Below are 19,461 nucleotides of genomic sequence, written 5' to 3'. Positions count from 1 at the left end.
ACGCGGAGGCGGGCCCCCAGGGCTGCAGCCCCGGGTAGCGGGGCCCAGGGAGCCCATGCAGCTTCAGCACGGCCGAAGGTAGGCGCAAGCGCCCGTTTCCCGCGCCCCGGCTCCGCGCACGGAGACTGAGGCCCAGCCCCTCACCTGCGGCGGACGCAGCTCGGAACTCTGCGCTCGGAGAGCCGGGTGACGGGACGGGCACAGCAACCGGGAGGGATCAAGGCCCGCCCCTCGCCGCCTCGCCTCTCCTCCCACCCAACCAAACCACTCTGACCTCACCCCCTCGCACCTCACCTCACCACGCCACCACCTCAGGCCCTCACCTGCTCACTGTGAAATCCCTTCGCCCTACCGTTCTCAGCTCGCCCCTGTAAGGCTTCCTGAACGCCGACGGCACCCCCACCGCGCCCACATTCCACCTGAAATTGCACGTGGTACCACCACCTGCCCGTGAGCGCTGATGGGGAACCGCCTGTGCCCGGCACATGGGGCCAATGCGGGAGCGCCAGCCACTGCCAAGACACACCTGGGGCACGTTTTCCGCAGCTGTCTTCCACACCACTGGCCCCATGAGATGGCCCCACTCCTATCCAGCAGGTGATTTTGCAAGGGAGCCGGGGCATAGCCAGCCCTTCTTCGCTAGGGCTCCTTCATGCCAGGAGCCTTTCAAGTCCCGCACTACCAAGGGGCAGGGCACTGGGGCGTCCTCTCAGAGGGCCCACCTGCCCAAGGACGCGGGTGGTGCACTCACAGTTGCCCTTTCCGTGATGAAAGAAGTATCGGGCACCCATTTGCCTGTCACACTTACCTCTCAGGGAAGCCAAGCCAGGAAAGGAGGCCTTGCACCTGGACGCCTGCCAAAGCGCACAGCACGCACGCAGTGGCTCCTGACCGCCCATCTGTCGTCTGACCTCACACCCTTTCAGGTCTTGACCTCCGCCCTGCCTTTAAGGGTCCTCAGCACACTCACTTCCCATCAGACCTTCAGCGGTTCTCCTGCCCTCCTGGCGGAACCTTCTCCAGCCCTTGGCTGACCCCCCAACTCACCAGGCTTTGCATGCAGGCACACCCCTGGTGGGGCTCCTTCTCCACTCCATAGCTTCTGAAGTTTCCATGCCCTCCCCAGATGTTTCATAGGCTGTGGGTTCACACATTCATACCCCTTCCACCCCGTAACAGGTCAAGCCCTTAGAGTCACCTTTTATGTAAGATTTTAATTTCAGATGACAAATAACCTAGTGTATGTCCTAAATGTTGCAGGGTGCAAAATTCATTATCTGAAATGCAAGCCTAACTGGGTTTCCTGCATATTTATTTGCTAAATCCCGCAAATCTATGTCCTACCCTTCCTTCATGCTCTTGTCCAGGGTCAGCACTGACAATGCCCACTCCACCCTGCAGACCCCTCCATGTCCGCAAGCAGCAGTGGGGGACTGTCCCCTGCCCTGACTACACTGAAAGGCCCCCCCACCAGTTTGCTCCAGTTGTTCCTTCCCCATCACCCCTTTTCCCCCTTCCTCCTGACAGGGACAGCAAGCATTACTGCTACATACATAAACTATTTTATTTAAATAAAACCGATGGCAGACCCTTTACCCACACACACACCAGCACATGCACGCACGCTCACCCAATTCCTCCTTGCTTCCCTACACCCATGGCCACCTCAAACCTGGCAGTTCTCATCGTGACCCATGAGAGGCGCCTGCACGTAAAGGCCCACCCCTCCCAGCCGATGGCAGCAGCATGCAAGCCTGGGCACAAGCTCTCCTGCCCAGGGCCCAACTCTCACTCCCCCAGGGATGGGGCAGGACAGAGGTCTGGCTCTCCCAAGGCACCCAGATCCAGTGTGGCTTCCCCACTTTCCACCCACACAGGTTGGACACCACCAGACACCTGGAGCTGCTTGCTCCCAGTGGCAAGTGGGTCCCTTCAAACCAGCCAACCTGTCTGCACATCAGCAGACTCAGCAGCCAGACTGGAGCACCCCCATGGGGTCCGGGAGTAGGTATTGTTTGGTTTAGGGAAGAGCAAGGGACAGCAGTTGAGCACCAGATTCCCTAACTCCACCGGAGGAGGCCACTGAGAGTCAGCTGGCATCCTCAGCTCCTCATCCCAGAAGAGTGAACCTGACTGCAGTAGAGACAGCAAAGGCCTCAGCCATCAGGCCCTCAGTGCAACCCCCGACATGGGCCCTGCTGGAGACCCACTAGCACCTTGGCAGCATTAAGGGCCCAGCCCATCTGGGAACCACCATGCACTTGGGAGCACGCACGGACTGGGGAGTGTCACTGATGCTGACACTGGGGCGGTTTCACCTTTCCTGACACCACCATCCTTCACGTCCTGCTTTGGGGCACACGTAGCAAAGTGGCTGAGGTCCCAAGGGAGTGCTGAGGGGAGCAGTGCTGTCTTCCACAGCACGCCTGACAGGCCACCCACAGGCTGGGACAGAGGCCCGGGATGCAGGGTGGCCAGGAGGGCTCTGAAGCAGCCCAAGGGAGCCCCGGGAGAAGGGCACCTGGAGTTCCTGCAAGCTGAGGGCCTAGCACCCACCCTGACAGGCTTTGCTGTGCCTCCTAGACTAAGTTCCCTGAAGGAAAAAGCCAGACCCTGGAAGGAGAAACAGCAGAGGGCATCAGACAGACTGTGGGCAGCCAGCAGGGCAAGGGGAGATGTGAGCGCCAGACACAAGCCCTCTGAAGGGGTAAGGCAAAGAGCTGCCACCTGCACGGAAGGGTGGGGGTGCGGGGTGGGAAGCCTCGCACGCAGGACTCAGCCGGCCAGCCTGACCTTGCCTGGGGAAGCCAGACCCCAGGAGAGGGCGCGGGGCCTGCCCTGCCCACCGAGCCAGTGACAGAGACGACCAGCCACGCCGAACGGAGCTACAGGCTGATGCTGCGCTGGTGGCGGCCCGCACGGCCCTTGCCGTCACTGCCCCTGCGCCAGCCGCTCCGGGGCCCCAGCTCCTGGCCATCCAGGCTGGCATGGTCTGAGAGGCCCCGCAGGTGCTCCACGGAGTCACACTTCTGCAGGTCCGAGGCCACGGTGCGCAGGCTCAGTAGGCTCAGCGTGTCTGTGTCAGGGCCGGGCCCGGGCCCCAGGCCGCCGCCCTCCTCCAGGCCACCCCCCTCAGCTCCCTCCAGGATCCCACTGTCCCCGTCCTCGCTGCCATCAGGCCCAGCCTCGGCCCCCACGGGGGAGGAGCGCCGTTGGCCAGGAGGCCCAGGGGGAAGACCCCGGCGCCGGGCATGAATCTGCTCGCTGATCTGCTCCAGGTTGCGCAGGGCTACCGAGTAGCGGGTCTTGGCCTGGGCCACCTGCTGCTCCAGCTCTGTCACCTTGGCCTTGTGCTCCTGCAGAGGGGACAGAGCAGATGACCCTCTGGGCAGCTCTCCTTGGGCCCGGAGCTGGGCATCTCATGAGACCACTTAGCACTCTGGATGGGGCCTCTTCTCTGAGCCCTGGTCCTGCTCACCACCCACCGCACACCTGCGGCGCCCACCCCCGGGACCCCCTTCCCAGGGTCCCCTTTTCCCAGCAATCCTGCCCTGCTGACCTGGGCCCAGCCCTGCAGGGCCTCCTCCCAGGCCTTCATTCCTGCCCACCCTCCCTCCCCTGCCTGCTCGGCTACCTCCAGGATCTGGCTGAACTGGGCCTTGAGCTCAAAGTAGGGGCGGCTCTTCCCAATGGCCCGCCGGAGTGTCTTCTGCAGAGCCTGGACCCGCGCCTCAGCCTGCTGGCACAGCCGTGTCACCCGCTGGTGCTCCCGCTCGCCACGAAGCCGCTCCTCCTCCGCCTCATTAACCTGGCCCGAGGGCGGCAGAGGACACACAGCCCTGAGCTGGGACCCACACCACTGCCTGTCATCTGCCCCAGGCTGCCAATCCAAACGTTACCCTGGGGGAGCCCCACTGTGGGCAGAGCCTGGAGAGGACCCTGAGCTTCCAAGACACAGAGGGCAGTGGTCCTTGTCCACGTCCCCTGCCACTCAGCTCTGTGCCTGCAGGAGGTGCCAGGGCTCTGGACCACGCCTGAGTGCCATGAGTCACAGCGTATCTACCCCAGCCGCTGACCTCAGGGTGCGAGGGACCCCAGCGTGGGGAGCCCAGCAGTGTGCCAGGTCTTGAGGTTCCCAGGCACTATAGCCATGTCACCCACCAGCGCTGGGGTCTGGCCTCAGCACACCCTGGGCAGGCGCGCACGCAGCCCCACCACTTCAGCAGCCATTGCCCCAGGCTGTGCTCTCCTCTGTGGGCTCACTCAGAGGGAGGCCGTGGGCCTGGCCCACAGAGCACATGAACTGAGGCACGACTGGGCAGCAGGCACTGCTGGACACTAAGTGTTTATGCCCCCCACAAATCCTGTGTTGAAATCTTAACCCCTAAGTTGATGGTACTGGAGAGGTGATTAGGTTATGAGGGGGAACCTCTCAAGCTTGGGATCAGAACCCTTATAAAAGAGATCCTGGGAGCTCCCCCCTCACACCCCCTCTACCACTTGAGGCCATGGCCAAAGACAACCAGCCTCCTGGGAACCCAGAAGTGGGCCCAGGACACCAAGTCTGCCTGGGCCTCAATGTGGCTTCTGCGCCTCCCACGTGCAGAAAGAACACCTGCTGTTTACACTGCCCGGCCTGTGCTGTGCTGTCCTAGGAGCCCACATGCACTAGGACACTTGCTTCCTCCACGGGGATGGAGGTCGACTGTGCCACCTGGGGTACTCTGCTCCCCGATCCCCTCGGAGTAGCTTGGAAATGATACACAAGTTACACTTCAAAATTTAAGGTGCACTGGCCAGAGAAAGGAAAATGATCCTGAAAACAGCCAAACGTAATGAAATGTGAGCTGAATCCAGAGCACCCAGCAGGGGTGGACTGTTCAGGTTAGTCCCACATCTGGAGGCAAAGGTCAGGAAGAGCCCAGAGAGAGATTCTAAGTCACAAGAAAATACATGTGGGAAGCCCTGGAGGCCAAACAGGGCAGAGAGCAAGAACAGGTTGTGCCTGAAACGGCAAAGCTGAAGGAAGCTGGCGAGGAGGGAGAGCAAAGTGACGGCGCCTGCGGAGGGGACTGCTGGCACTGCCCACCTCACCTTGCAGGTGGCGTGGTTGAGCATCTCCTGCCACGTGGGGTCCAGCCGGTTCTTGTCAGCCATGACACCCTGCTCAGCCACGAACACCATCTCCCGGGCAGCATTGTGCATGCTCACAGCGCGCTCGTACCGCAGCGCTGCCTTCTGTGTCTCCTGCTGGGCCTGTGGGGAGAAGTCCATCAGGACGGGGACCCGAGGACCACTGGCCACCCATGGAGACCTGTCCTGGGCAAGGACAAGGTGGAGAGAGAGGCCCATGTACACCAGCTGCACTCCCAAACTGACTAAGGATAAATGTCACAGAGGCAGCATTCCATAAGAGATATTCTGTATGTAGACGGCCTAAGAAATAATTAAATGTATTAATAAAGACTGAAAAAAATAACATTTCCAGTGGACAGTATATGAAATCTGGCATTTTCAAAGGCTGGAGGTAGCCAGTGGGGAAGATGGCAGAGTACAGGCAGATGGAAACCTCCTCCCACAGGCACACTGAGGAAGAAACTGTGGCAAATACAATGACCCTGGAAACAACCTGAGACTACAGAGCAGCCCACCTCCACCTGGGAAGGAGGAGCGGCCGCACTGAGGGCTCAGGGCACAGCCACAACCCATCATCCCACAGGCAGAGGGGGAGAACTGGGCAGGGAGGCGGTGGATGCTCAGGAACCTCGTACCCCTGGCCCTGGAGATCTGCGGGAGCACAGGCCACTCTGCATTGGGCTATGGTGACAAATGGGGCTGACGCCAGGGGGAGCAGGGGCACTCTGGGGCAGCCGGTATTCCTGTCCCTTGGGGAAGACAGGCAAGCTCTGTCATCCCTCCGAGATCCAACACTGAGACTGCAGTTTGAAAGGTTTACCAACAGCTGGAGGTCTGCCAGAGGGGTCGCAAGGAGTTCTCTCAGGAGAAGAATGGACTGCAGCCACTTTCCCAGCCTGCCCTCAGCCCCAGGTCAGACAGTCATGAGGCCAGCTCCAAATGCCCCATCTCCCTCGCTGGGGGCTCAGCCCTAATGTGCTGCTGCCTGCACACTCACCCCACTTGGCCCACTTGACCCAGCTATGGTCACCTGGCAGGCGGAGGGTCGACCACACCTCCCCACCTCCCCCACAGCCCGAGTGGTTGCACACCTGTGGGAGCCAGCTCTGAAGCTCTCCAGCTGCCTCACTGGTGGCGCAGCCCACGAGGAAATCCCTGTTGGCCTGTCCCCGCCGGGCACACTCTTCCCAGCAGCAGGCCGCCACTGCTGACCGGCAGGCAGAGAACAGGCCTGCCCACGTGACTCCCAGCAGAGGGCCTCATGCCACATGAAGGGCACATAAAGCCGACCAGTGAGGATCAGCCACTGCCAGCAGACAGGCATAAAGGCAGCCACACCCAGAGCCCACCAACAGCAGAACGCGGCTGGCCACAAGAGATGCAGACTCTGGGTCTGCTGAGCTCCTGCACAGCGCAGGACATATCACGGAGACCAGGAAGAACAGCTCATCTGCCTACTTCAAAGGAAGACACACAGAAAGCCAGACACAGTGAGGCAGAGGAGTATGTTCCCAAAAAAAGAGCAAGACACCAGGAAAAGGGCTAAATGAAAAGGAGATCACCGTTCTTCTTGATAAATAATTGAAAGTAACAGTGATAAAGATGCTCGCTGACCTGGGGAAAAAACTGATGATCTCAGCTAGAATTGAGTGGAGAGAGAAAAATAAAGAAAAAAGCCATGCAGAGCTAAAGAATACAGTAAACGAAATAAAAAATACAATAGAGAGAATGCAGAGAAGACTGCTGGAAGCAAGGAAAGAATCAGGGTGATGGAGATAGAGAACACAGAGCAACCAAGCTGGGGAACAGAGTGAGAAAATAATTACTAAAAATGAGAAGATGCTGAGAGAGCTGTGCGATGACCCCAAAGGAAACAGTATTCACATAATAGGGGTCCTAGAAGGAGAAGAGACAGAGGGATTGGAAGTCTCTTTGAAGAAATAATACCTGAAAAGTTCCCCAAACTGGGAAAGGAAACAGGCACCCAGGTCATGGAAGTGCAGGGAGCCCCTAACAAGAGGAACCCCAGAAGGACAACACCAAGACATATAATAATTAAAATAATAAAGATGAAAGACAGAGAATCTTCAAAGCAGCGAGAGGCAGACAGTTGCCTGTAAGGGAAACTCCATCAGGCCATCAGCAGATTTATCAGCAGAAAGTTTACAGGCCAGGAGAGAGTGGCATGAATTATTTAATGTATTAAAAGGGAAGAACCTACAACACAGACTCCTTTACCCAGAAAGTCTATGTTCAGAACTGAAGGAGAGATTAAAAGTTTTCCAGATAAAGAAACGTTAAAAGAATTCACCACCACTAAAATGGCCTTACAGGATATGTTAAAGGGACTTCTATAAATGGAAATGTTCTTAAGTCTAAATATTTTTCATCAGTGAAAATAAACCTACAGTAAAGGTGGTAGACCAGTTACTAAGCAAGTAGAAAGATAAAAACACAAAAACAGTAAAATCAATTATACACAAAATTAGTAAAGGGACACACAAAAGATATAGATTATGACATACAAAAAGTGTGGAGGAGGAATAATAATATTTAGGAAATTATGAACCTCATGGTAACCACAAACCTAATGCCTATAATAGATACACCCAAATTTGAAAAAAAGGAATCCAAGCACAACACTCAAGAAAACCATCAAATAGCAAGAGAAGAGTATAAGAGGAAGAAAGGATCAGAGAGGAACTATTAAAAACAACCAGAAAACAATTAATAAAATGGCAATAAGTAAATACCTATCAATAACCACCTTACATGTGAATAGACCGAATGTACCAATCAAAAGACACAGGTTGGCAGAATGAATAAAGAAATAAGACCCCATCTATATGCTGCCTACAAGAGACTGATTTCAGACCCAAAGACATATACAGACTGAAAGTGAAGGGATGGAAACAGACATTTCAGGCAAACAATAGAAAAATGCAGGAGTAAAAGTACTTAGACAAAACAGACTTCAAAACAAAGAAAGTAACAAGGGTCAAAGGACGACATATAGTAATGATAAAGGGGTCAGTCCAATGAGAGGATATGACCATTATAAATATCTATGCACCCAATATAGGAACACTTAAATATATCAGACCTGGAGGGATAAACAGACATCAATACAATCATATTAGGGGATTTTAACACCCCACTTATATCAATGAATAGATCCAGACAGAAAATAAATAAGGAAACAGAGGCACTGAACAATATACTAGAACAGAGGGACCTAACAGACATATACAGAATACTCCACCCCAAAGAAGCAGGATACACATCTTCCTCAAATACACATGGAACAGTCTCTAAAACAGATCACATCTCTAAAACAGAGCCTCAACAAATTCAAAACGATTAAATTGCATCAAGCATCTTTTCAGGTCACAATGGTATGAAACTAGAAAGAAATTACATGAAGAAAACAAAAAATAAAAACATGAAGGCTAAACAACATGCTTCTAAAATAGTTAAATGATAAATGAACAAATCAAATGACATCAAGACAAGTGAAAACAGAAACACGGGGTTCAAAATACATGGGATGTAGCAAAAATCACATGATCATCTCAACAGATGCTGAAAAAGCATTTGACAAAATTCAATATCCATTCATGGAAAAACTCTCAACAAAATGGGTATAGAGGGTATGTACCTAAGCATAATAGTAAGGCTGTATACGACAAACCCACAGCCAACATCATACTTAATAACAGCGAAAAGCTGAAAGCTTTTCCTCTAAGATCAGGAATAAGACAAGAATGCCCACTCTCCCCACTTTTACTCAACATAGTTCTGGAGGTCCTAGCCATGGAATCAGACAACACAAATAAAAGACATCAAGATTGGTAAGGAAGAAGTTAAACTGTCCCTGTTTACTGATGACATGATATTGTACATAAAAAACCCTAAAGAATCCACCCCAAAGCTACTAGAATAACTGAATTCAGCAAAGTTGCAGGATATAAAATTAATACACAGAAATCTATTGCATTCCTATATACTAATGATGAACTAGCAGAAAGAGAAATCAGGAAAACAATTCCATTCATAATTGCATCAAAAAGAATAAAATACCTAGGAATAAACCTAACCAAGGAGGTGAAAGACATATACCCTGAAAACTACAAGACACTCATAAGAGAAATTAAAGACAACAATAAATGGAAATACATCCTGTGCTCATGGATAGGAAGAATTAATATAGTCAAAATGGCCATCATGTAATGGTTCTGGTAATATCTTTCTACGTTGACAGATAGTAACCACACTAGTTGGGGTGAGGATTTAGTAATGTATATAACTGCTGAATCACTATGTTGTATACTTGGAACCTATATAATATTGTTTATCAAATAAATCAATTAAAAAATAGCAAAAAAAGAAAAGAAGGCTCTGGCCTTGTTTTAGGGAAAACAGAAATCCACACCTTTTAAGCCAGAGGTGGTTAGCAACATGGATGAATCTTACAGAAAGTACACCCAAGACCTCCCTGTGCAGTCTAGAGGGTGAGCTGAAGAAAACAGACATGTGCTCACAAAAATTCAGTATGTCATTCTATATTTATTCACACATCAACAGAAAATCTGGAAGTAAATCTAAGTTTTCAGTTACAGGGAACTGGTTAAATCAATAATAGTAATCTAATAGAAGAAAATATTAAGCAGCTCTTAAAAAGGATGGCATGGATGTGTATTTACTGACATGCAACCATGTCACAATTAAAGTAAAATAAAGGAATAAAAACAGTACATACTGTGTAATCCTATTTTGGCAGGATATTTATAAAAAACTGAACAGGTTATCTGCTGTATTAATCATGTTTTTTATTGTCTGCGTTTTGTGACACTCTGACATGTGGGGTCTTGCTGGCCCTCCTCAGCCTGGCCAGCCCCCTGCGAGGACACTTTCAGATGCTCACCGACCAATCCAAGGCCACCGCCTCCTCTCCCTGGGTGTCCCACACCAAGCCAGTACCCCCCCACCCTCACCAACCAGGGCCAGGTGAACAAACTTGAGCCCACCCCAATCATCCAAACCACACCCCTAGGCCTAAGCCTGCTGGGCACTGCCTTCATGGCCTTCCCACTTCCGGCCTGCCACTATGAAGGCTCTGGGCCAGGCCTCCCCTGGCACCCTCTGCCTGCTGGCTGACCCAGGTGTTTCTCCATGGCACCCACATGGCATGTACCCCTTCTTGGGAGTTGCAGGCAATCAACTTGTCTTTCAGGGCAGTTGTCTCTGAGTCTGTCATCTCACTGAACTTGACTGAAACAAATCCCAGGTACAAAAATCACTAAACGTGCTTGGCAGGATTTGCTTGGCGGGATTTGGGGTGACTTTGCTTTCTTCTCATTTTAGTTACGATTAGTCTGTCAACAGTGACTGCACATTTGTATAGAAAAAAAGAGGAAGGGTAAAGGAAGGTAGGAGAAGCAAAGGAAAGAGATGTGAACTAAAGGGAAGGGGGGATGGGAAAAGAGAAAAGTGTTGTCTCCCACTCATGCAGAGGCCCAAGAGCCCAGGGCAGGCTCTGCATGCAGCCCGCCCAGAGAGCAGGCAGCCGGCCTACCTCCTTAGCCAGCCGCCGGGCCTCATAGTAGGGCCGGGCTTTCTCGATGCAGCTCCCCAGCTGGGAGCCCTGCATGTTGAGCTTCCTCGCCGACTCCTGTAGGATCCTCCGATAGGTGGTCCTGGCCTCCTGGTGAAGGGATAGGGTCGTGGGCAGCGGGGAGGCATGTGTGTGGGTCCCAGCCCCGGAAAAGGGAGGGAAACACAGACAGCCCCTGACCCTGGGACCAGCCCGCTGAGGGCGCAAGGAACAGCAGCACTCACATCCAGCTGCAGCTCCACCTGGTTGATCTCCTCGCTGGCCTGGTTCAGGTGCTCCAGCTCCTCCTGCCGCGGGAAGGGGCAGTCAGAGCCAGGCTCATGGCACACGGCACACGGCACACGAGGGAAACCCGCCTGACCAAGGCAGGGAGGAGCCAGAGGAGGAGGGCGGGGGGAGGCCTCCTTGTCAGAGTCTAGTGCTCAGTCTCTGGCCATCCTCACGACTGCACCTTGGCGCAGGCAGCACAGCCCCCACTCCAAAGAGGAGGACATCAACGTCCGAGAACAGAACACCGTGTGTACACAGCACGGCAGCACCAAGCCTGTGCTGTCAGACTGCACGTCCTCATCGCCCTCCAGCCCTGAGTCACCTCCTTGGAGCTGACAGTCTCTGACCCCAAGAGGATGACCCCCCCAGGGCCACTCACTCATCACAGCTCAGCACCACGAGACCCGATAAAGCGGAACAGAGAGGCGGCCCTCAGTGGTATGAGGACCCACGTGAGGGGTGGGTATGCTGGAGTAGCAGGTGCCAGGGGCACTCACTCCCAGCTGGGCCTCCATGGCCATCCAGAACCCACACCAGGGAGGGCCAGGAATCAAAAGGAGAGCAGTGCCCAGCAGGCAGGTTGTCAGGTGAGGAGGCAGCAAGGCTGAGGCACAGGGGAGGGAATTCCAGAACTTTTCCCAATCGTGGGGTGTTGCAGGGGGCTCCCTGGAGCCTACAGTTACCTGGGCTGTGGGTTAGGAGGCAAATCTGAGCAATTTGGGGCAAGTCTGGGGAGACCAGGGAGGCAAAAGCAGAGGTAGTCTGCAGTATTTCAGGTGGGAGGAGAAGCCAGATCCCAGGGAAATGCATACAGGATGCAGAATCATGAGGGCTTGGTGGACAATTAATTAGATAGAGAGATTAGGGAAGAGTACATGGTTCCAGAGGGCTCTAGGCCTACTCGGGCACTGGGGTGACAGCAACCCCAGGTCCCCACACAGCACGTCCCATGAGAGGGGCAGTCTCAGGGAAAAGTGGCCAGGCATACTCACTGGCCCCAGGGCTGGGGAACAAAGCAATGGAAGCACCTGGGCCTTACAGTGACATGGCAGAGAAAGGAGAGAGGTGCTGCCTCAAGTATCCCCCTTTCTCAGTCATGTCCTCAAAACCCAGTGAGCCAAGGACACTCCTAAGAAGCAGTGCCAGGGGAAACTCCTGGTGCTCGGCAATGGGAGGCTCCTCCAGGAAGCCAACAGGCCAGCAGGCCAGCCTCGTGTGTGCCTGCTGCTCGAGGCCCAGACATGACCTGCACTTGGCAGTGGGTGACCCAGCCCTTCCAATCCCATGCACGACCCCCTTTAGTTCTTCGGTGTCTGTTCCCCTCCTTGACCCCTAACAGATTTGAGTCAGCATGTAAGAATCTGGGAGACCATCACATACATGCCCCAATTACAGTGAAAGGAAGAAACATTTAACATAAACATATAAAACATGCACACCCACAATGTAGTCACTGCCTCAAAGAAGACTAAACATCTGGCTCTGAACTTTCCAGAACAGAGCTATCCTACAGAAACACATATGAACCCCATACAGACTTTTTAACTTTGTAGCAGTCACATTTAACACAACAAAACCAAACAGGTTGAAATTGTAAGAATATGCTTCGTTTAACCGAACATATCCCAAACACTGTAATTTCAATGTTATCAACATAAATCATTAACAACACTTTTATATTCTTTTTTTTTAATTACGCCTTTGAAATCCACACACACTTGACCCTTAGGGCACTTCCCAACTTGGGTAGCAGGTAATGGGCAGCGTGGGCCTAGAAGCTGGTGCACATGGGCAACCTGCTCAGTCACAGCCCTGTGTCCACTGGTGACAGGACTCTGGGCTACAGGCTGCCAACCTGGCTCGGTGCACCCCACAGGCAGCCCTGGGGCGACTGACCCACCTTAACACACAACTCCAAGTCTCATGGAGCCTTTGGGACCAGGATGACCCTTCAGCTGATGGCAGAGACACCCCAATGGCCCTCCAAGAAGGTAATTCCTACCGGGTTGAGGGGCAATCTCCCCCTGGTCAGCTTCCTATGGTCGACATGCTCCAAAGTGGTTGAATACTGAAACAGTATTTGCAGCAGCTTCTGCTGGAATATTTTCGCTCTCAACTCACTTCCATTTCACAGACGAGAAACAATGAGGTAGGGAATCAGGGGCAGGTTGGGACTGAACCCAGGACCCACCTTTGATCTGGCTTTCCTGCTATTGTGACTAAGAATATCTCTGGATGGTCGCCTCCAAGAGGACAGCGTACGTCACCTAGGAAACCGTAGGCCTGGTAAGACAAGGATGGGCCTCGAGAGGGGGATAAGCACTGATTCTGAGGGAAGAGAATGAGGTGAAGGGCCACCCTGCGGTGTTCCTGTGGGCAAACCCAGGTCCAAGCCTAATCCTACTCTGTTGCACTGCCCAAAGTGCTCGCATCCCGACGAGATTATCAGAGGAGCGAATGGCTTTACGTAAGTCATCGCCACTGGAGAAGGACACGGACGGGCTCTGACTACTGACAAAGGGACAGAGCAGGTATGTCTTCCTACATGGGAACTTGTATCCACACAGCACCTCCAGCTACACAGACCAACAGGACAGAGAAGAGACCAGAAATAAACCCACCCTGGGGTCAATTAATCCAGAACAGCGAGGCAACACTGAATGGGGAAAAGACAGTCTCTTCAATAGGTGGTGTTGGGAAAACTGGACAGCTTCATGCAGGAGAATGAAACTGGATCACTGTCTAAGCCCATATACAAAAGTAAACATGAAATGAATTGAAGACCTACATGTAAGACCTGAAGTCGTTAGACTCCTAGAAAACATGGGCAGAAACTCTTGAACATTGACATGAGTAACTTTTCTGAATACATCTCTTCAGGCAAGGAAAACAAAAACAGAAAGGAACAAGTGGGATGACATAAAACTAAAAACCTTCTTCCCAGCAAAGGACACCATCAGCAGAACAAAAAGGCACCTACAGGATGGGAGAATATAGTCATAAATGATTTATACAGTAAGAGTCTAACATCCAAAATATATAAAGAACTCATCTGCCTCAACACCAAAAAAACAAATAACCCTATTAAAAAATGGGCAGAGGACCTGAATAGACATTTTTTCCAAAGAAGACATAGAGATACCAACAGGCACATGAAAAGATGCTCCATATCACTAATCTTCAGGAAAATGCAAATCAAAACCACAATGAGCTATCACCCCACACGAGTCAGAATGGCCATTATCCAAATGACAATAACAAGTGTTGACGAGGGTGTGGAGAAAGGGGACCCCTCCTACTACACTGCTGGTGGGAATGTAAAAGCAGTATGAAGCATCCTCAAAACACTAAAAACAGAAATACCATAGGACCCAGTAACACCACTTCTAGGAATTCACCCAAAGAAAATGAAATAATCCATTAGAAAAGATATATGCACCCCTATGTTCATTGCAGCATTATTCACAACAGCCAAGATGTGGAGGCAACCTAAGTGTCCATCAGTGGATGAATAAAGAAGAGGTGGTACATATACACAATGAAATATTATTCAGCTATAAAAAAAGAAAGAAATCCTGCCATTTGCAACAACATGGATGGACTGGAGGGTATTATGTATATAATCAGAAAGATGACTACCATACGGTTTTACTTGTATGTAAAATCTGAAAAAAAAAATGAACAAAACAGAAACAGACTCATAAACACAGAGAACGGCTGGGTGACCACGGGACGGCAGTGGGTGAGTGAAAGAGGTGAAGGGGACAAAGAGGCACAAGCTTCACATCATAAAATAATGCGGTCAGGGATGGAAGGACAGCACAGGGACAAGAGCTCACAGTACTATCTTTGCAGGTGACAGATGGTCACTACAGTTATGGTGAGCATTGAATAATGTATGGAACTGACAGTCACTGAAACTGTTTATCTGGAACAAATATGATATTGTATATAAAGCACACTTCAACAAAAAATGGCTTCTGTTGAAGAGGTCTGCCCCTCAGAGTCAGAAAGCTCTTTATAAAAGGACAAGGCACCTGGAAAGCAGAGAGGCTGGATGGCAGAGGGGGCAAGGGGGTAAGGGGGCCAGCCAGCCTGGGGCAGACCCCAGGCAAGGCAGAGCAGGAGGCCAGTGAGCACCTGGGCCTGACTTGGGCACTTGGCGTCACATTTAATTTGGCCTGCTATACCAGGGAGCCCTGGCACCTGGCTGAGATGGGGCTAGGGGAGGATGAAGGCTGAGTCAGTATGCCTGATGAGCCATGATGTTCCCAGGGCGCCCAGGACGTGCTTCCAGGAGCCAGGCCCCAAGTCGGAGGCATGGGCGCTCAGGCCAATCTTCTCACCCACCTTGTGTGGGACATGATAGCACCCAAGCCCATGGTCAGGAGGTCAGGCCAGGGTGATAGAGGCCAAGGACTCAGAAATAAGGTAAATGCGACTGTCCTGTGAGAGCTAAACCTACACTACAAGGGGAGGGAGCAGAGGCTGCAGTCACTGAAAGTCTGGGGAGGCACAGGTGAGTGAATGTTCCAGTTACCTGAGGAAAGAATGCACCCATCACAAAGCAGGCTGAGGGGCGGAGCAGGACTCCTAGAACCCCCAACAGCCTCTCCCTTCCCTGGGGTCCTCTCGCTCTCTCTCAGAAAGCGGAGGACTGGCCTGGAAGCCTCCAAAAACTATGCTGAGGTCAAGACACAGAGACATAGCAGCCTTTCCTGGGAGACAGCACGTTTTAAGGGGGCCTGGAAGCTAGCTTCCCTTCAATGGCCAGAGGGATCCCACCAGACAAGGGGGGCATGAGCTGCCTGATTGCCAGGATATCAGAAAGAGCCTCACCCTAAGAGCAGCTATTTCTGTGAGTTCCCAAAATTAGGTGATCAGGGTCCCTGCCCTCAGGATATCCCTGCCCAGGGGACTTGCCAGGGCTGCATGTTAGAACCACTTCCCACCCCACCCACACTAGGAGAAATTACAGGTCTGAGCACGGCTCAGGAAAGAGTGTTTTTACAGCCCCCAGGGGGGGTTCTGATGGATCTGTGGGTAGAGACCCACTGAAGCACTGAGAGTACATGTAAAGTGCTGAAACAGTGTCAGGATGACATGGTCCTGTGCAGTGCCAACACAACACACCTGAGAAGACCCCCGCCCCAGTCTCCTCATGTGGAAGAGCCAGACCTAGCAGGGCTGGACCTCCAAGCCTCCTGCAGCAAGGCACCCCTCCCATGTGCAAGAGGCTGAACCCCTGCCAGGGACAGAGCATTGGCCAGGCCACGAGGGAGCCACTGATGAGAGCCTCTACATGACCTCTCCTGCCTCCGTGAGCCACAATGTGCCCTCCAGTTTAGCAGGAAACTAGGATGTGCCGGCCCCTCGCGCTCCAGTACCACTGCCAGCTTACCGGAAGCCGGGGTGATCTGCTGCCTGCTCAGTTTCTCCAACCCTCACAGCTCATCCCCAGAATGGTCTACAGGATGGAAATCTCCGTTTCTACACCTGAGGAACTGCACGTTTAATTCTTATTTAACTTTAATTGATTCTATTTGAGTAGCCACATGCAGCTGGTGGCTACTTTACTGACAGGCAGCGTGACACTGATGCCCTGACTCCGCCTGTGCTTGTGGGCCCTGGGAAAATGCACAGGAGCAGGGGAGATAAGCAAAGAAACTGCAGGGAATTCTCCTCTGGAGCAGGGGGAGTAAGAAGCATGTCATGTGGCCTCTTCCCCAAGGAAAGAGGGGTACCTTTCCCAAAGTGCTACCTACAGACTTTGACAAACAAGTAAGACTTTGTGCAGAGTGTAGGACCAGGCAAAAGGGCAGGGAGGAGTCATGCAGATCAGCCAAAACCAGCCCTCCCTCTAGAAAGGAGGAAACTGAGGCCCAGGGAGGTTGTGTAATTTGCATTAAAGCCACATTTCAAGGGACAGGGGTTGCTTGAATGTCAGCCCAAGGCTCTTTTAACTACAGCTTGTTTCCTCAGAGGACAACAGACCTGCGGAACCAGTAGCAGCAATGGGGCTGTTTTCCATGCACTGCCTGTGAGAAGAGGCCAAGACAACGGACTGACTGGTGCCAGAGAGCACATGGCTCACCACGTACTCACAGTAAGCACGGGCATCTTCCGCACACATCCTGGAACCCCCAGCAAGGGGCAGGAAGGATGCTGGGAGCAGCTCTGATTTCTCCCTGACTCACTGAAATAGTCTGAGAAGGTCTGTTGACAGGACTCACATTCCTGGGATGCTCTGGCTCACCCAAGAGGCGTGAGTCACAGCCACAGCAGAACCGTGGAGACGCTACTGGTCCTAATGGCCGACTCAGTCCGAACATAACAACATCATCCTGGCCCTCACCTGCCCAGCAGCTTCCCCAGGGAGCCTTCCCCAGTCACTGCCCAGAAACACTGCCACCAGCCTCAGCCGACATGCATCTCCTCCACAGTGTGCCTGTCCTCTTCACACACTGTCTCCTTCAGGGACCTGCCCCGCCCACCAACGGCCCGATTCTCAGCCTCTAATCCAGGGTCAGGTTCACAAATGCTTCAAGGCGGTACATCAACTCTTCTGTTCCTGTGAGGGCCCAGCACCCTCAGAGCAGAGAATCTGCACTATTAAGGCCTGAGCACAACTGCTACAATGCCCGGAACTCATCGGGCTTCCACAGAAATCTAAACCCACTGATCTAGACCTGCTGACGCACCTCCATCAGACATGAAAGGTCTCACCCTTTACTGTGGCCACCGTGCTTGGAGAGGCACCAACAGGTAAGAAAGCTTCCAAATTGCCACGTTCTCTCACTCCTCCCTGCGCAGTACCCCGGAGCCAACAGCCCTTGTGCCGAGTCTCTGCACTGACCTCCGGCACCTCCCGCATCTGCTGCCAATGTGCCGATTCGCTTCTTCCGCAGGCCGCTGCACAGCCCAGGCACCCGGCGGGCCCTTCCCTTGCCCCCGCGCCCACAGCTCGGCTGCTGTCACACTGCAATGCCGTGACTTGCTGACCGACTTGTTTCCGGTCCTCCCGGTGAAGCAGGGGAACGTCTCACCATTCATTTATCGGACAGCCCCTTGGGACAGCGGCATCTGGGACCCACCCCCCGCACCCGCCTCTCCTGCCTCGGTCTTCTCACCTGTATTCTAGGATCCAGTTCTTCCTCTTCTCTTGGGGACAACTTGGCCTCCCCGCGGCTGCTTCCACCTCCTCCCGGCTCCTCTGCGACTGGGCTCCGAGGGGCTTCATCCTGTACCTCTGGACGAAGCTCCCCCTGCGGGGTTTCCCGGCCCCCTGGAACCGGCCGCAACTCAGCCATGCCGGCTGGGAGCGGGCACTGCCCTATGCACAGCAGAGGACGGGCATGCCGGGACCAGGGCCCTAGCCTGGGGCTTCCCGGGCTCCTGGCTTTAGGAAGGGCGGGAAAGGGGCACAGTAAGAACCTCACACCGGATTAGAGGCTGGGCGTCAAGCTGTCAGTGGGATTCCGGGAGCTGCAGCCGCGTCGGCGCCGTTCTTCCCTCCCGGCCGCGGAGAGCCCGCCAGGACAGGCTGGGAGCGGCAGCTTCGGGACGGGCGAGGCCGGGGGGCTGGATCCTGGGCCGAGGCCTGCGAGGAGGAGCACCATTCGGGAGGGCGGAGGCAGGCGCCTCCAGGCTGCGGCGGCGACCGTAGAGGCTGGGCCCGAACAGCGGCTGCGGGCTGCGAGTCTCGGGGGACCTGCGGGTAAACTACAGCCAAGCGCGCGGGCAGCACCAGAACATGGGCCCCGGGCTCGCCGCCCCTCAGCCTCCCGAAGACCCAGCCCCGTCCCCCAACACCTCCACGTCCTCTCCAGCGCCCCGGCCCTGCCGCTGCCCGTCCCCCCGCAGCGCCTGCCGGGCGTCGCGCCCGCCCCGCCCGGCCTCCCAGCTCACCTGGCAGCCCAAGCGCCGGGGAACCTCCGAGTCTCCCGCCCCGCCCACGTTCCTCCATCGCCAGGAACTGCCCCCGACCCCTGCAAGCCGGCGCGGTAAGCCTTCCGGGCCGCGCCTCAGCTTACCTTCCCGGACGCCGCGCTCCGCGCTGCAAAGAACCTTCCCCGTCCCGCGGCCGCCGGGCCAACCAGTCGCGCCGCAGCCACAGGAAGCGGAAGTACGACATCCGGGAATAAGCCCCGCCCGCCAGCGGCGGCCGTACAAACGGTGCCCCCGGCCCAGGCTCGCTTTACGGAGCCTCCAGCCCATCTACCACCACGGCCGAGTCGGACTGAAACATCAACATGTTGCTCCGTAAGCACTGGCGCGGACGGTGGGCCGCACTCCTGGGGCACGGGGAGGGCTAGACAGCGCGGAGGCCGGAAGACCGCCCCGGAGAGCGCGCGGCCATCTTGCGTTACGGCGCGGCCGCCGCCTCGGACGTCGGAAGTCGGAGGCAGTGTCGGAATGCGCTTTCGTGCTTCCGCCCAGGC

General features: G+C 54.0%; 1 protein-coding gene across 3 annotated transcripts; it reads right to left on the bottom strand.

The window, feature by feature from the left end:
* Positions 1–1,539: 1,539 nt before the first annotated feature.
* Positions 1,540–19,208, bottom strand: LOC118926145 (SH3 domain-binding protein 5-like). 3 transcript variants are annotated; one of them, XM_057490421.1, is made up of 8 exons: positions 19,054–19,208; positions 18,151–18,731; positions 17,877–18,038; positions 10,975–11,037; positions 10,712–10,840; positions 5,095–5,256; positions 3,635–3,808; positions 1,540–3,356 (listed from the first exon to the last, which is right to left on the bottom strand). In XM_057490421.1, exons 2-8 carry the CDS (start codon positions 18,328–18,330, stop codon positions 2,886–2,888), a joined length of 1,341 nt encoding a protein of 446 aa, XP_057346404.1. In that variant the 5' UTR covers positions 18,331–18,731; positions 19,054–19,208; the 3' UTR covers positions 1,540–2,885. The 3 variants fall into 3 exon arrangements, with proteins under 3 accessions (XP_057346404.1, XP_057346405.1, XP_036768591.2); XM_057490422.1 differs by having other exon boundaries at positions 17,877–17,999; positions 19,054–19,207; XM_036912696.2 differs by lacking the exon at positions 17,877–18,038 and having other exon boundaries at positions 19,054–19,203.
* Between the last annotated feature and the right edge of the window lie 253 nt (positions 19,209–19,461).

Source organism: Manis pentadactyla, chromosome 13 (genome assembly GCF_030020395.1).
Source record: "Manis pentadactyla isolate mManPen7 chromosome 13, mManPen7.hap1, whole genome shotgun sequence".
NCBI classification, from domain to species: domain Eukaryota; kingdom Metazoa; phylum Chordata; class Mammalia; order Pholidota; family Manidae; genus Manis; species Manis pentadactyla.
The sequence above is the reverse complement of the archived record's forward strand: the minus strand, read 5'-3'. Positions and strand labels throughout refer to the sequence as shown.

Coding starts and splice junctions, on each gene's coding strand:
- LOC118926145 (XM_057490421.1), bottom strand. CDS start 18,330: ATGGCTGAGTTGCGGCCGGTTCCAGGGGGCCGGGAAACCCCGCAGGGG. Junction 11,038..17,876: donor AGATGCGGGAGGTGCCGGAG/GTCAGTGCAGAG, acceptor TTCCCGCGGCAG/GAGGAGCTGGAGCACCTGAA. Junction 3,357..3,634: donor AGTTCAGCCAGATCCTGGAG/GTAGCCGAGCAG, acceptor TCCCCTCTGCAG/GAGCACAAGGCCAAGGTGAC.